The following is a 17,597-nucleotide window of genomic DNA, read 5'->3' on the forward strand; positions in this document are numbered from 1 at the left end:
GTTTATGGAACTGCAACGTTATGCTATTCCATGCTAACCTTATAGGCTCCCCCTTCAGACGGGCTGTGCTAGCGCTCTGCGCAGGCATCAAGCACTAGGAAGTGTAACTGAGTTTGAAATCATAATCGTGCCTAGATACCGCAATGGCAAGTTATACAGTGGAAAAAAAGAGTTATATATTGGTCTGTTCTCACCCAAAATCAATTAGATCACTTTTTTGAAGACTTGAAGCCACTTAAGACTTATGGATTACTCTTACGCTGCTTTTATGTGCTTTATGAAGCTTCAAAGTTTTGGTCACTATTCACTTGCATTGTAGACCTACAAAGCTGATTTGTTCTTGTAAAAATCTTCAGTTGTGCTCTGCAGAAGAAAAAAGTCATACACATCTTGGATGGCATGAGGGTGAGTAACTGATGAGATAATTGTAATTTTTTTGGTGAACTATTCCTTAACCCTAAGTATAAGCAATAGTAATAGAGATGCTTGCCTTAGCAAGCCCCACTAATAACTATACCATGGGTGATCTTTTAAAGAACTAGTAATTCTGATATCACCAACCAGCTAAACCTGAATTAGGTAATCTAGAAATGTTTTTTACTTGTTGTTATATGCTACGTAATAAACCTGAAATAACCATGTCTATGTGCTATGCTTGTTTTTTCAGACACTGACTGGCAGTTGGTATTGACAGTTGCACTGTGAATAAAAGCTTTGCTTTCTGTGAGGATGGAAGAGAGAGAGGCATGGTTATATCCGCCTGTTACTCCTGCTGGGACTTGGATGAAACACTGGCTGTTCGTTCACTGTAGGTCTAAACAATCACTGGAGGAGGCAGCTCAAACTGACCACTGGCCATCTCACCCATTTTGCACCAGAAAGAGACTCATGGTGGCCCTTCTGGTCATCCTGGTCTTGGTTGCCATGGTGCTGCTTTTTCTGCTGAATTATTATTGTATTATGGTCTGGCATCTGTGTAAACAGGAAGAGTTGTTTACAAGCACTACACCAGACCTGGAAAATCAGGACTGACTTTGAATGAGAGCAATATGGTAAAACCGTAGACATCCAAATAGTGATTTTTAGCTGCATGATTGTTTGTTGTTTGGTTTTGTTTTAATATTTGGTGCACTCATCAGGGTTGCATTTTTGTGTTATGCTGCTGTGCATTTTGTTTGAAGAACTGATATAACACTGAAAATTACCAAGATCCTGTTGCATAATTGATGTGTGATTTGTGGTTTATGAAGAAAATAATTCACACTTAGATTACTCAGTTCCTGAACTTTTGCCTCAGTTCAGTTTTCTATTTATTCAAATTGACATCTTAGGTTTATCATTACAAGATGTGCCTTGGCTTGAAAATTATGTCTATTCAAAAATTGCAAAGTCACTGTATGTATATATATATATATATATATATATATATATATATATATATATATATATATATATATATATATATGTCTGTTTAAAAATGTTAATCGTTATCTATACTGGAGCTTTACATGTTTTAGAGATTAAAGTTAAAGATTTTACATCGGTTTATTATCACAAAACTTTAAACTTGAGAAACAAGGATGAGCAAAAAGTGGAAGAATCTGCCGTTGAAAACCAATTCTGATAAACCACTAATTTAAATATTTTTGTGTGTCCCTCTCAGTGTCTATTGAGAAATGGTTTTGCTAATACAAACATATTACAGTGTATTGAACATAATATCTCAATATACCTCAAAACATTCTTTAATAAAATGGATTGTATTTTGAAACCAACATCAAAAACAAAAGCGTTGAGTGAGATCTGGTGTTTAGCCTTAGTTATAAACCAGTTATTTTACTTTGCCATATAATAAGCATTACTGCCCTTACATTCTCATGCACATGATTACCAAAACTTAAAGTGATGTCATTTTTTTGTGATTGCTAAACTGCTTGAATATTCATGATGTTTTTGTTTTGCAGGACATGCTTTAGCATTTGGAATCTGAATTTCATGCCAGATGTACAATAGTGCATAGGCAGGCTGGGGGAGTAATGGAATACATGTAAAGAGATTACATATTTAATATACAAAATATAAGTAACTGTATTCCACTACAGTTAGAATTGAAATAATTGATAATTAGAATACAGTTACATTCAAAAAGTATTTAGATTACTGAAGAGATTACTTTGCAATTTGTTTAATTTAATATTTAGTCCTTTCAGATGGAAAACATTTCTACATATAAATGATGCGATTTGCATTTGAACAGCGGTGAAACACTTTCTTATGATGCGTTACATTCATACGAGCAGACAGAGAAGTACGTTTGAAGTAAGTTTGGAGCAGAAGAAATAGAAATAAACCTTATGTACATTGTCAGCTTTACGCTACGCTAAAACGCTATTTCTAGCCATTTTACATTCACATTTTACCAGACATGATCATATTTTTTATCAAGAAAATTGACATTGGAACATAATTAAATATAAGATATTAGAGCAAAAATCGTATTCTGATAATAATCTTTGTATTGTTTTCCTGTAAAAAATATCTAAAAAATCTTAAAACAAGATCAATTTGATTGATTTTGTTTTAGAAACAACACTGCATAACATATTTAGGTTTTTCAGAAAATGTATTTTTAACATGTGTATTTTGTCTTACTGTACTGGCAGAGTTTTTATAGTCAAAACAATTGAAAAAAATCTACCAGTGCTGAAGAAGTAATCCAAAGTATTTAGAATACATTACTGACCTTGAGTAATCTAATGGAATATGTTACAAATTACATTTTATAGCATGTATTCTGTAATCTGAAGTGGAATACATTTCATAAGTAACCCTCCCAACCCTGTGCATAGGGGATACAAAATAGTGTAGGCCTGTTAATGCACTGTCCCCCTGTTCTTGGCAGGAATTATACTATTCAAAGTAAGCTGTCTCAGTCAGCCTCTTTATAGAGGCAGTGACCATTAAGAGAGCACTGAATGTGGGGAGATCATTAAAATTCTAGTCAGTTGCACCAGTGAACACTTCACAAGACAGAATTAAACAGAAGATGGCATATGATTTGGGGGGGGGGGGTTCTGGAGACTCCCTTATTCTGTACTAGATTGGGATCAGTGCATGAAGTGTTGTGTTGTGGTGTTTTACTTCCAAAGACAAGAAAATTGCAGTAAGCACATTTTACCAAAATAAGAGCAACAATGCAATACCGTGCGTTGTGTACTGCATACTAAAAGTACACTGCAAAAGTGGAAACCAGTAATTGTTATTTTAAGGAGCTACTTTATGTCTACATGCTCTAACCCTTAAAAATGGCAGTAGTTTTATTGGTGTGACCTAATGTATTCAGGTTGATTCAGTGATGTTAAATAATATTTTTGACTTGAATAAAACCAGTTAATGTAGATGTTACTACATTTTATGTTTAATATTTGTTTCCGTGTAGCTTCATAACACTTAATAAAATCTCCATTTAGATTATATTTGATTTTTAGTTCTTGAACATTTAAATTCAAAGGTGCACTCAGTAATGTTTTTGTACATCAATTTGGACTTACACTGACACCTAGGGGCCTGGATGCAGCATCATTCAAATGCAAAAGTTTTCAGTTACAGATACCATTGTAGACATTCACTATTCACAGTCATGATTACTTTAATCCTTGAGTGAAAGTGTCCAATAACAGGGTGGTTACTAGGATTGAGCAGACTATTTAGCCCAAGGCCGTGCACTTGTATTAAAATGCATGGGTGAAATTGGAACACCCATGGTGGATGTAGAAACAAAGTTCCGCCTTATAGGTAAAAGAGCGAATCACCTTTTTAGATACAGACATCACCTGTTGGTCAACTCAAGGTTGCGCATGTGGCTGGACCGGCTGATAAATAGTATTTTACTGTGATGTATCTGTAGAAAATAGCTCCCTGGGAGTCTTCCCAAGATGGCCGCACAATGGGCTGGTCATGTAATCCTAACATGGCAGCCCCTATGAGTGGACCCTCTCCATGTAGAATAAAACTGCTTTTATGAGGTTAATGATATGACTGGAGTCTTCATCTCATGCAAGTGCTCCAGAATTTATACATTTGTTTCAAAATTACAATTTATTTATTTTATAAGCTTTTAATATGAGGAAACATTTCTGAGTGCACCTTTAATCAAACTTAAAAAGTGTTGAAAAATACACAAATATTTATAAAATTGTTTAAGATATCTCTGGCCAAATTAATCATGAAAAATATAATAAACTGAGATTGTAACAATACTCAAACAAACTATTGTATTCTTGAAATTAACATTTTGAGTACTTTTCAAATGTTCTTCATAACAACAATATATATATATTTGATATATTTAAATATTCATTACAAAAACATTTTTTTCCTCTTTCTATAGTTTAGTGACTGACAGAACACAGACTGAACCACACTTCAAAACATGCTAAATTCATGTTTCAGAATATTCTATCTAAACTATAGAGCAACATTTAACACTGAACAGAAATGTGTATTAAAGAGAAAAAAGTGGTCTGACAGACTTTTTTGTTGTTGTCACAATACTGACTGGTAAGTAAGTGTTAATATGGATCTTTAACACTCAAGTTACTAATGTTTCTTCCATTTGAACTTCTTTGAACAAAAGAGGTTTTTGTACTCTTTTGTTGATGGATAAAGGAACAGAGTGGGTGGTCAGGGTGGCATTTGCTCCTCCACCATCAGAATTACAACAGTCAGACCCCAGCTCCACTGATGGATAAACCGTGCTGTAAGTTTGTTGTCTCCGGGACGCTCCTTCTGTTTGGAATTGTGTCTATTCTACTCCTTAATGTATCTGTAGATGAAATAAAAGAACCCCCAGAGTACATGGTAAGTAATGTAATTATTTCTTTGTTTTAGTTTAGTTACACAATGAATCTTAATTAGAGGGAGGCAGATGTTAGAGGAATTGTGGTGTTTTGTGGGAATTTCAGAATAATATATAATGTCCTTTTCACATCCATCACAACTCAGGAATGCATATCCAAGCAAAGCTCATTAATCATTAGACCCTAGATGGTAACATCAAAGCTGAAGGGCACATCCTGAATCACCATCATAAGCTAATATTTGCTTCTGAAAAGACATTTTACAACCAAACATAATATATTTACATAAATTAAATTTAGTTTACAAGCTACGGTTTTCATAAATATCCTTTAGTTTTAAACATTGCCTATACCAAAAAATGTACATCACTTAATCTAATTAATCAGTCAATAGATGACTAGTATTACACATAGCATACAAATACTGGCATTATGTTCATGCTGTATAGCAGAGGAGAACTGCCTCTCCAAGCTGAGTCTGGTTTCTCTGGCTTGCTCACTGGGGGCTTAAAAGGATAGTTCACCCAAACATGAAAATCCTCTCATTATTTACTCACCCTCGTGCCATCCCAGATGTGTATGACTTTCTTTCTAATACAGAACACAAACAACGATTTTTACAATGCATGTGTAGGTGATCAGACATTTGTAGCTCCAAAAATCACATAAAGGAAAGTAATTCTGTTTAAATCTATATTTTCAGAAGCGATATGATAGGTGTGGGTGAGAAACAGAACAAAATTTAAGTCCATTTTTTTTTACTTTAAATTTCCACTGTCACTTTCACTTTCAGATGTAACAGTGAAACTAAACAGGCACCACATGGAGAAGTGTATATTTGCTGGTAATGCTCCAAAAAGGGGTATGAGCTCCAAAAATGCCATTGAAGATATAGGGAGCCCCTAACCTAACCCTTTCCATAACCTTAACCATGAGTAGATGTGATGCCCCCTTTTGGAGTAAACCCGGCCCTTTTAGACTAACCCCATACACTTTTGAAGATCCCGCCCCCATTTGGAGGTCTCTGGCCTGCAGCTACACTTGACCACATGTGACTTTCAGATGTGAAAGTGATAGTAGAGATTTAGAGTAAAAAAAAGGACTTAAAAGGATTTCTTTCTCACCCACAACTATCATATCGCTTCTGAAGATGTCGATTTAACCACTGGAGTCATATGGATTACTTTTATGTTTACTTTATGTGATATTTGGAGCTGCAAATGTCTGATCACCATTCACTTGCATTGTATTACATTCTGTGGGGGCAGTGGTGGCTCAGTGGTTGAGGCTCAGGGTTACTGACCAGAAGGTTGGTGGTTCAAGCCCCAGCACCACCAAGATGCCACTGTTGGGCCCTTGAGCAAGGCACTTAACTCCAGGTTGCTCTGGGGGGATTGTCCCTGTAATAAGTGCACTGTAAGTCGCTTTGAATAAAAGCATCTGACAAATGCATACATGTAAATGTCTTCTAAAATAATTCATTTGTGTTCTGCTGAAGAAAGAAAGTCATACACATCTGGGATGGCATGAGGGTGAGTAAATGATGAGATAATAAAACATTTTGGGTAAACTATCCCTATTAAGTTTTTCAATAAAGCTGTTCACTGGGGGACTTTACAGCATTACAGACATTACAGTATGATTTTCTGTAAAGCTGCTTTAAAACAATGTGTATTGTGAAAAGAGCTAATCAATTAAATATGACTTGACTTGAGTACTAGACATGGGAAAGGCTTGACTTGAGTACAAGACATGAGAAATTAGACATTCTAGATATATAATGGCACTTTGTTCCTATTGGGAATCCTGTAACCAGGGCCGTAGCTAGTGGGGTGAAAGGTTGTAACGATTCTAGAGGGCCATAGGTCCAGGGGACCCCACAACAAATTCTAAACTGTCATTTTTAATAGGAATGGGGCCCTGAGCAACAGGCCCAGAATACCTTGCTTTGGCCCTGCCTGTAACAAAATAGCTTGCTATGTCAGATACTTCAGTTCTGGGAATTGGATTTCCTGGAGTGTATTATTATCAGGCAACAGGTACAAGTAATCTCATGGGTGCTGTGGGTAAATAAGCGTGTGGCTTGGCGTGGGGAACACATGCTATGTACACAACCTTAAGATAAGTTATAAGATGCTTGAGAGTTTAGAAGAAAAATGTAACATGACCTATTACAGATATACCTGCTGTTATTTATTCCTCTGCTTTGTACATTTATTTTCAATATTTAATATTTTTAATGCCTTTTTTTGGTTTTTTCCTGCACCAAGTCTAATTATATTTGCACTTCTTAACTTCATAAGTTAACTTAACTCAGAAACTCTCACATTTTGATTCAGCTTTCAGTATTTAATTCAACACTGTTAACTTAAAGGGAAAGTGCACCCAAACATTCTGTTATCATTTACTCAACCTCATGCTGTTTCAAACCTATATGACTTTCTTCCTTCCATAAAACACACAGGGAGCTGTTAGTGAAAATGCCTCAGTCACCATTCACTTTCATTAATCGAGCAAAATGAAAAGAAAATAAGATGCAATGACAGTGACTGAGGATTGCATACTGCTAAACATCTTCTTTGGTGTTCCACGGAAGAAAGAAAATAATTTAGGTTTGAAAACAACACGAGGGTGAGTAAACAATGACAGAATTAACATTTTGGGTAAGAACAATGTGAGTTTATGAGACTAACATTTATGTATCATCTAATGAATTACTAATGGGTTATCTCAAAATATGTGGTCAAAATGAGTTTTTTGTCATTGTTACTAATGCGACTAGAATACTACCACAACATCTGTAATGTTAGTTAAAATTATTTCTTGCAAATTATAAAAAAAGTACCACTATGTCAATTCAACGTAAAAGGTGAATCAAATTAAAAATAGTGAGCTCTCTTTGGCAGTTTCTCTTTCATTGCAGTATGGGATTGTTCTGGATGCTGGATCCTCACACACTGCTATGTACATCTACAGATGACCGGCAAACAAGCTGAATGGCACAGGTGTGGTCACCCAGCACAGCGAGTGTCATGTTAAAGGTCAGGGAGTCCAAGGTTTTGCTAAAATAGTACAGACTATTAGGTTGTTGTTATTTAGTTCTGGTTTGCATGCATTCTTTTGGTTCAGGAGGGGGAATCTCAAGTTATGCTGGGCAGAAGGGTGCAGCAGGCCGCAGCCTGGAGGGGTGCTTGAAACAGGCCATGCAGGACATTCCCCAAGATCGACATCACAGTGCACCTATATATCTAGGAGCCACTGCTGGATTGAGACTTCTGAAGTGAGTGTGTTGTAGTGTTTTTTCATTATTCCACCACCTATTTTGCTTTATGACCTTCAGCCTTCATGTTGCATGACTTGGATGGACAATGCTTTTTACAAAATCTACTTAAATGTAGCAAGACTTCTGACTATGTAGTATAAACTGTACTGTATTTACTGCTTATGGTCGAGAGTAACCTTTAACTCTAAAATAGCATTTGCCAATGATCTTCTTTCCCCTTATCTAGGCTTTTATGGACCCCTAAAAATGTTCGATCTGTTATTTTCTATTTGTTACCTGTCTCTCTCTCTCTCTCTCTCTTTTGTACAGTTTAACCAATCCTGAGAAATCAGCTAAGGTTCTTGAAAATGTAGGAGAAAAAATAAATCCTTTCCATTCAGCTTTCAAGGAGCAGTTATTTTGAGTGGTCAAGAGGAGGGAGCCTATGGCTGGATCACTGTAAACTACCTGCTTGAAAACTTCATAAAGGTCCTATAGGTCATAAAACATTGTTTTCCTGTGCCAATCAAATTGTCTATTTGTTCATTAAACTGCCTCTTTGTCCCTTATTATCGACAGCCATATTCAATATATCAAGCAAATAAAACATTTTGACCAGGGTTGGGAAAAATTCAGAATTTCTCTTCATGGGTTGGAAAAGAGCTCTTCAGCTTATAGTCCAAAAACCCGGAAGGCCCAGGAATACTTCGGACGAATTCAAAACGATAGTGAGCATCCCTATGCCCTACTCCCTCCGAAGGGCTGAGCCCTTGAAGTGGGAACTCTGAAGGGAGCAGGGCACTCGCATCTCACGTATGGCCACCCTTGATCAAGGGATTAATGAAAGACATATGTAACTTCCACTTTATCTTTGCCTGAAACTCTAACATGAAGACGCAGCACAGCTGTTCTAAGACAAGAATCTCTTATTTATCGCTGTTAATTTGTTGTTGCAAATAAATGTACTTTTTTATAGGTTCTTTTTTTCAAACATTGACTTTTGTGTATTATTTAAAATGGCTTACTTCTGATGTTTTAATAATAATAATAATAATAATAATAGATATGTAAATACATTTATATAAAATATATGAATGAACATTTCGCGACGAAAGTTATTGTCACGTTTATTCTGTTGGTTCCTTGTTTTCATGTCTTCAGGTCTTTTTATTTTAAAATTGTTCACTTCCTTTTCTAGTCATGTGATGTCCTGTTTTCTCTCCTTATTCATGTGTCTTGTTTTCATTGGTTTATTGTTTAATTATCTTGTTTAGAGTTCTGTTTGTTCATTGGTTTATGTTCCCCCATGTCATGTATTTAAGCCCTCATGTTTGCCATTATCCTTTGTCGAGTATTGTTAATGTATCTTTGTTGTTTTGGCCAGGCCAGGCCAGGCCAGGCCAGGCCAGGCCAAGCCAAGCCAGTCCAGGCCAAGCCAAGCCAAGCCAAGCCAAGCCTGTAACGATGCTGATGGCAAGGACAATGATGAAGATGATGACGATGGAGTGACAAACAGAAAGTGAGATCCAAAAACCCTAACTAGAAAAGTGAAACATAAACATGACTTGACTTGACTAAACTAGACTTTACTAAACTTGACTTGACCAAACTAGACTTGACTAAATTTGACTTGACTAAACTAGACTTGACTAAACTAGACTTGACTTGACTTGACTTGAACAAAACAACAAAGTTACATTAACAATACTCCACAAAGGACAATGGCAAACATGAGGGCTTAAATACATTACATCGGGGAACATAAACCAATGAACAAACAGAACTAGATGTGAACTCTAAACTAGATAATTAAACAATAAACCAATGAAAACCAGACACAAGAATAAGGAGGGAAAACAGGACATCACATGACTAGACAAGGAAGTGAACACATTTCTAAATAAAAGGACCTGAAGACATGAAAACCTGGAACCAACAGAATAAACATGACAATAATAAATAAATAATAATACACCACAGGATTTAGACTAGCCTACATAAAAAATTGGCCCTGTTTTTGGAGTAACTTTATGCTTATAGCTGTCTTATATCGTATGTATGAGGACGAATATAAACTTCGTCAGAGAAGTATCTGTTATAAAAGAGCTATATCGCTTGCCCGAGCGTTTTAACATGTAATAAGTTCTGATTGACAAACTTGCTTTAAAATATATTTCAGGACATACCACCCAGGGTCAAGTGATCATAAAATCACAAGATCATAAAATCAAATTACTTCCTTGAAGTGACCATCACATGATGTACCCTTTGCTAACAGCCATGTGGAAGGGCCCTTCATGGAGGGCTTGAGTTGCTTACTTACTATGTTGCTTACTCGTTTAGAACACCCCTTCGTGTAGTGTCCCCTTCCTGCTGTGCCCTTCAAGGGTGCAAAAACACTGTTTGGAATTCCCCCTTCAAAGATTGTTTCTCTTTCATTGTTGATTAAAGACATTAAAAAACAACATCTCTTTTAAAGAGAAAGTAAGGCTTTGGCATCTTTTATTTATACTTGTGCTCGTGTAATGGTAGCCAGCTGGTACGTGCTGTGCGGTGTGTGAATACCTCACTCCCCTGGCCTCAAGAGGTGAGCTAGTGACTGACACTAAGGACTGTAGTCTTTAGCCTCCTCGTTAGCAAGCCTGCCTCCCATGCTGGAGACACTGGTTTGAATCCCGTTCAGAGTGGGTTGAGCAGGACCGGTTACAGTGGTGCCATTACCCAGATGGGAGTGAGGTTTAGGGGGGTGAGTGTAACAGAAGCCAGCAGGTATGTGCTGTGCAGTGTGTGAATACCTCACTCCCCTGGCCTCAAGAGACGCAATAGCAAATGATGCAAAGGGTTGTAGCCTTTAGCCTCCTCGTTAGTGCACCCACCTCCCATGCTGGAGACCCTGGTTCAAGTCCCATTTGGAGCAGGATTGGCTACACTTGTCTTCTAACAGCTTGAGACTTCAGAAGGCAAGCTTTCAGTAGCTGGTCAACTAAATAAAGGGAAGCTTTCAACGTAACCAGGATTTTTCAAATACAGAGGTCAAAAATTCATCCCTCTGGAATGTGGTGTTTGACCCTTTCTGACTGTTGAACAGTACACACACAACAATATGCTGCATCCTCAGATGGAGAGTACCGTAGCCAGGGGTATTTATTTTCCCACTCCACGCTATACCTCAACAGCCTTTTCCCAAATTGCTTTTGGGGATATATATATATATATATATATATATATATATATATATATATATATATATATATACTGGTCCCTGCTCCATTTGTTTTGAAGGATGCTCTGCCTCTCCTCATCAGAGTAGTGGCTTCTGCATTTATATATTGCAGGGTCATTGGCTGCAAAGCTTGAACCTTCTGACACAGTGAGTGTCACATCTTAGCTGTCTTGGGAGGGCCCTTCACCTATTATTTCCCTCTTTTCTCCTAACTCTTTCTCCTCCTCAACTGCCTGACTTCTCCTACATTTACATTACACTTTTATCCAAAGTGACAGTGCACTTATTACAGGGGACAAGCCCCCCGGAGCAACCTGGAGTTAAGTGCCTTGCTCAAGGACACAATGGTGGTGGCTGTGGGGATCGAACCAGCGACCTTCTGATTACCAGTTTACCAGTTATCTGCTTTAGACCACTACACCACCACCTATTATTATTATTATTATAATACTGACAATAACTGGCATACAACTGACCATAATATCATTCAACAATAGGCTTGGGCCATGCTTATTAAAAGGATAATATCCATCACTTCACAACACATTAATTATCCATATAATACTTCAGTAGGATATAGGTTTGAGTCTCATTGGTAGCCCTACTGCATCTCATATTGTAGGCTATTTGCTGCATAACCCTTCAATTTTCACCTTCCCTCCTTCTCTTTGTCTGTTCATCTTCTGCTGGCTTTCCAAACGATAATTTAGTTTGTTGCAGCCTTTTCATTTTTGGTCATTTGAATGAAAATCACAGGCAGAAATTAACATGGCGTCAAGTTTATTTTGAACAATGCATTTGTGGGTATAGAAGTTTATGTGAGCTGTGCGAGACACTGCGTTGCGTTCTTAATTGGTTTAGGAAACACTCCGCTACAGCCGACTACTTTCGTTTTGACATGATAGCGGTATCTGCAAGGATAATTGTCTCGTCGGCTATTTTCACTTTACAATGTAACGACACTTCAAGAAAAAAATACCAAGGACATGACCTCGGTGTCCTCAATGGTAGTTACAGCCATGTAGGCTAGATAACATCCATTTGCTCGAACCTCTTCCACTTTTCCTTGATGGTTCTGTAGTCACTTAAAAAAAAAAAGACGTATTTTCCTATGGGTTTTTACAATGGTTTTTTTTTTTACTTAAGGTCTGTGGTAAACATTATTTGACGATACGTGGACGGTATGTTCTACAACATAAATTACAAACAGTCATAGCTCAAACGTAAATTTTGATGCCATATTGAATTACATACTTTTTTAAACTTTGTGCTCTCTAGAGACATCCGTGGTTAAAATGTACAATTGCAAGTAATTTGCATAAGAACACTAAACGTGATTTGTGTTTCGGCACTGCTCTTCAGGTGGATGATTCTCATGATTTGAGCTTTGCCTGTGTGTGATCATGACTGGAGATATTCAGAGCCATAACGTGCTATTTTCATGTTGACATAATTTTGTACGATTAAACATTTAAAACAGAAATATTACTTGCTTTGATGAAGATTAACAAAACTCGTATTCACATTTTTGAATGAATGAATTTTACACTTATAGCGCGTATCTGACACTAAACTTAAAGCACTTTTAAATAGAGAACAGGGGACTCAATCCCCTCAATCACTACCAGTATATTTTAATATAATTTTTCAAGTGTTTTAGCTAATATTAATGTTTGTATTGTACTACACTTATCAATTTAAGAGGTGATACTTGTGATATGGCTGATATGAGTTCAGTGGAAGACTTTATTATTGTTATATAATATTGTACAAGCCTCAGTTAATGCAAGTGAACCATAATACTAAAATAGTGTCAATGCAATGCTCACAATAACACTATTATTAAAAAACATAAAACAAGAATTCAATAACAATGAGGATAAAATATACTTTTTTAAACATGCTTAAAAAAAGCAATATAACAGTTACAAAAAGTCAATTTCTGAAGTCATAAATATTAGTAAACATGCCACAGTAAATTGGGCCCTCTAGTGGCCAATTTGTATCTTTCTTTTCTCCTCCTCAATATGTAGTATGGCTACGTGGGCCATTGGCTTAATTCTGGCAGAAAAACTGTGGGAGCGCTGGATTTGGGAGGGGCGTCCACGCAGATCACCTTTGAGACCCCAGAGACGATTGAGGACACGGGAAATCACATGACCTTGCGTCTCTATGAGCAGGAGTATTCTCTCTACACACATAGTTACTTGTGTTATGGTAAACAAGAAGCCCTACGCATGATATTGGCGAACCTCATTACAGTATGATATTATGATATCATTTACAGTTATTTAAATGTCAAAACAAACTTTTTGTGATTAATTTTGTTTTCATGTGATGTAATAAGATCACAGTTTAATTTCATCAAGTGCTTCTCATGTCAGTTACAGGGTAATACAAGTGTGGTCTACCATCCCTGCTACCCATCTGACTTTGTTGAATCCTTAAAGCTGGAGAAAGTATTTGACTCACCTTGCACAGAGACATTGAGACCTAAACCTTACAACCCTCATTCCTGGATAAGAGTGCAAGGCACCGGGGACTATGCCAGCTGCCTTAGCAACACTTCTACAATATTTATCTTCAACCTCTGCCCCTTTTCTCAGTGTTCCTTTAATGAAGTTTTCCAGCCCAACATCAGTGGGGGTTTCATGGTGAGGGGACCAGAATAGAAAATATGAGTTTAATAGAATAGAATAAATATATTTACTGAAATATAGCTTAGAAACTAAAACTATTGCTAGTTAGTAGTGGTGAATAGGATCTAAGGCATTTGTCTTTCTTTCATTCTTTCAGGCCTTCTCTGCCTATTTTTTCACTTACAGTTTTCTTCAGCAAAGTACAGGGATAAAGATCAGCACCTCTACTCAGCTACATGAAGCTACCCAGGCTGTGTGTAACATGACCATAGATGAGGTATAACATACAGTATACTGTAAGTGTGTGTGTGTGCGTGTGTGTGTGTGTGTGTGTGTGTGTGTGTGTATGTGTGTGTGTGTGTGTGTGTGTGTGTGTGTGTGTGTTTGTGTGTGTGTGTGTGTGTGTGTGTGTGTGTTAGACAAATCCACAAATCCCTTATGGACAAATAGCATAAATCCCATAGTTGATAGTTAAAGGGATAGTTCACCCAAAAATGAAAATTCTCTCGTCATTTATCCACCCTCATGCCACCCCAGATGTGCATGACTTTCTTTATTCTACAAAACACAAACAAAGATTTTTAGAAGGATTTCTCAGCTCTGTTGGTCCACACAATGCAAGTGAATGGGTACCAAAACTTCAGAAGCGACATGATAGTTGTGGGTGAGAAAGAGATCAATATTGTAGTCCTTTTTTACTATAAATCTCCACTTCCACATTTTTCTTTCTTTTTGGCAATTTGCATTATTCGGGAGAATTTATAGTAAAAAAAAGGATCTGTTTTTCACCCACACTTATTATGTTAATTCTGAATATGCAGATTAAACCACTGGAGTCTTGTGGATTACTTTTATTCTGCCTTTATGTGCTTTTTGGGGCTTCAACATTTTGTTACCAATTCACTTGTATTGTGAGGACCTACAGAGCTGAGATATTCTTCTAATAATCTATTTTTGTGTTCAGCAGAATCATCTGGGATGGCATGAGGGTGAGGAAATGATGAGAGAATTATCATTTTTAGGTGAACTTCCCTTTAAGCTAAAGTACTAGTTTTAGCATCAAGAATATTCTGTGGAAAAGAAAAAAAACACACAAATGAGGTCCTTTCAAATTCCCATGGTTTCTCCCAGACAATAATTTTAAACACATTAAATGGAAAGCAAATGGAGAATTTTAGAGTCTCCTGCATATGTTTCCCCTGGCAAAGAGCACCTAATAATTTCACATGTTCCTTTTCAGATCTCAACAAAGTCACACACTGTGCTCAGATTTGCCAAGATATCAAAGTCTGCAATCAAAAGTCACAGAGATTTCAATATAATCTCAAACATTTCTTATCAAATTCTTCAAAGACCTTTTTATCTGGGCTATCATATTTAAATTGATTGTATGAATTTCAAGTCTATGCCTTTACTGTACTGTATGTCAACATTTGTCTCCTTTCCATCTATTTTTAAATCCCCTGTTGGATTTTAGGAGAAACATCTGAGAAAAAGTTGATATGTGAATGATACATAACTGAGAACTACTTTAAGTCTCCTGGGCTTTGAAAAAGCAGCCTCTGAGCAATAAAGTTTCCCTCTAGGAATTCAGTGCATTGCATCATTGATGTTCTGTAAATTCCTACATTTTACATCTGTTTCTTCATCTGTTTATTTTAGATGACAAACAAAGCTCCCGACTTGAAAAAATACATAAAGGAATATTGTGCAGTTGCAGTGTATATGCAAGTGCTGATGCTGAGAGGTTACCACTTTGATGAGCGTTCCTTCCAAAATGTTGCTTTCCAGAAAAAAGGTGAGTTCATTAAAATAATATTCCAGCTTCAATACAAGTTAAGCTCAATCGACAACATTTGTTGCATGTTTATTACCACAAATATAATTTTTACTTTTCCATCCTTTCATTAAAAAAGAAAGCAAAAATCAAGGTTACAATGAGGGACGTACAATGGAAGTGAATGGGGACCATTTTTGATGGGTTTAAAGGCAGAAATGTGAAATTTATAATTTTATAAAATCATACATTAATTCTTCTGTTAAAGCTCATGTACTGTAATCATACTGATACTGTAATGATACTGTAAATCATAATTTTCTTTGTCAGAATTTGGATATAACTTGTAAAATGTTGTTAAATTAGATATAACTTTACACAGAAATGGTTAGTAAGCGAATTTATCAAACTAAAAACATGTTAACACACATATTGTTTACGTCTTGTGGCGATACTTTTTAAACAGTGAGAATTTGTACATTTATGGGTTGGCCCCAATTCACTTCCATTGTAAGTGACTAAATGAAACCCAGATTTTTGATTTTTTAAAGAAAAGGAGGGGCATGTCTAAATACATTTTTGTGGTTATCAATACTATGCAACAAAAGCTATGGATTGAGCTTAACTTGCACTGAACCCGGAATATTCCTTTAACATGGTGGTTGTACTTGACCATCACAGACCAACTTAAATTAACAAATTTGTAGTAAGACAAACCATTTTTCCAATTCTCTGCTGAAAATGTGCAAAATATGCAAATATACAGAATCTACCTCACTATGTTCCAGGCAGGTAAAGCATCTCTGGGATGGGCACTGAGTTATATACTCAGTGTTAGCAGTCTTCTTCCAGAGGAACCTGTGGGGATCAGAAAAAGCTTGTGCCCTGGAGCATGGATTGGCCTGTTGGTTCTCCTAAACCTTCTCTTTTTTGCCACCCTCTTGTACTTTGCTTTTCTAGTATTTAATATGAATAGGAGTAATGATGTCTCATAGCATGCAATTATTTCTTTGTCCCATATTTTTCCATTTGTGCAGAATATCTTCAAAACATGCCTCACAGAGAGTATTGTTTCATAATAACAAAGCATTTCAACATTTCACATCACCTGGTACATAGTTACGGAAACATATTTTGTGATTTGGGTTTTGATGTTCTGCCTTTACTCATATGCAAATTAAGATTAACAATCCAGGAAATTACTTAATTCTTCTTAAAGCCTCTTGGAAACTAAATACTAGATACTATACAGTGTAATTGTGCATGTGCTCTCTGTTAAGTTTGAATTTTACATTATATAAACAACATAATAATGGCATAAGAGCTAAATGTGATGCATGGTTACTATTTTAACATATTCCAGCTAACTTTGTTTGGTTTCTTGTTCTTTCTTTGTGTCTTGTGTGATGCACAGCTTTATTCGAGGAATTACTGTATTTGTTATTTTTTAAAGCAGACTGTCAATGTATTCAATTATTTTGAACTGTGGTTAAAGCAGGACATAAAGCTAAATCTGTTTAACTTTAGTTCACCATTGCCTTCAGTTAATGTGCAATAAGAAGTTCACCACACAAATTGATTCTGACCTGTTTCTCTAACTAAAGGAATAAAATCATAATGTCAATAATTCATCAAACTGAATTCGGTCCAAATGCAAACTACTGATATTGTCATACTCTTATCATGCATACAACTCACCATAACTACACTGAGGTCATAATAAGTAACTGTAAATGAATTAAAGATTAACACAGCCCTTACAAACATTTACAATTGTAGGTAGGGTTGCCGCTTTTTTTATATATATAAAAAACAATTGTATATTATATATATATAT

General features: G+C 36.3%; 1 protein-coding gene across 1 annotated transcript; it reads left to right on the forward strand.

Annotated features, from left to right (window-relative positions):
- Window positions 1–4,743: 4,743 nt before the first annotated feature.
- On the forward strand, window positions 4,744–17,321 carry entpd2b (ectonucleoside triphosphate diphosphohydrolase 2b). The gene is given in 10 exon segments (XM_052104506.1): window positions 4,744–4,860; window positions 7,783–7,900; window positions 7,989–8,139; window positions 8,452–8,501; window positions 8,504–8,610; window positions 13,378–13,605; window positions 13,729–13,998; window positions 14,141–14,260; window positions 15,646–15,781; window positions 16,553–17,321. Coding segments are annotated over 10 exon segments (1,500 nt in total). The 3' UTR covers window positions 16,756–17,321.
- The last annotated feature ends 276 nt before the right edge of the window (window positions 17,322–17,597 follow it).

The sequence above is a fragment of the Xyrauchen texanus genome, chromosome 34 (genome assembly GCF_025860055.1).
Source record: "Xyrauchen texanus isolate HMW12.3.18 chromosome 34, RBS_HiC_50CHRs, whole genome shotgun sequence".
Classification (NCBI taxonomy): domain Eukaryota; kingdom Metazoa; phylum Chordata; class Actinopteri; order Cypriniformes; family Catostomidae; genus Xyrauchen; species Xyrauchen texanus.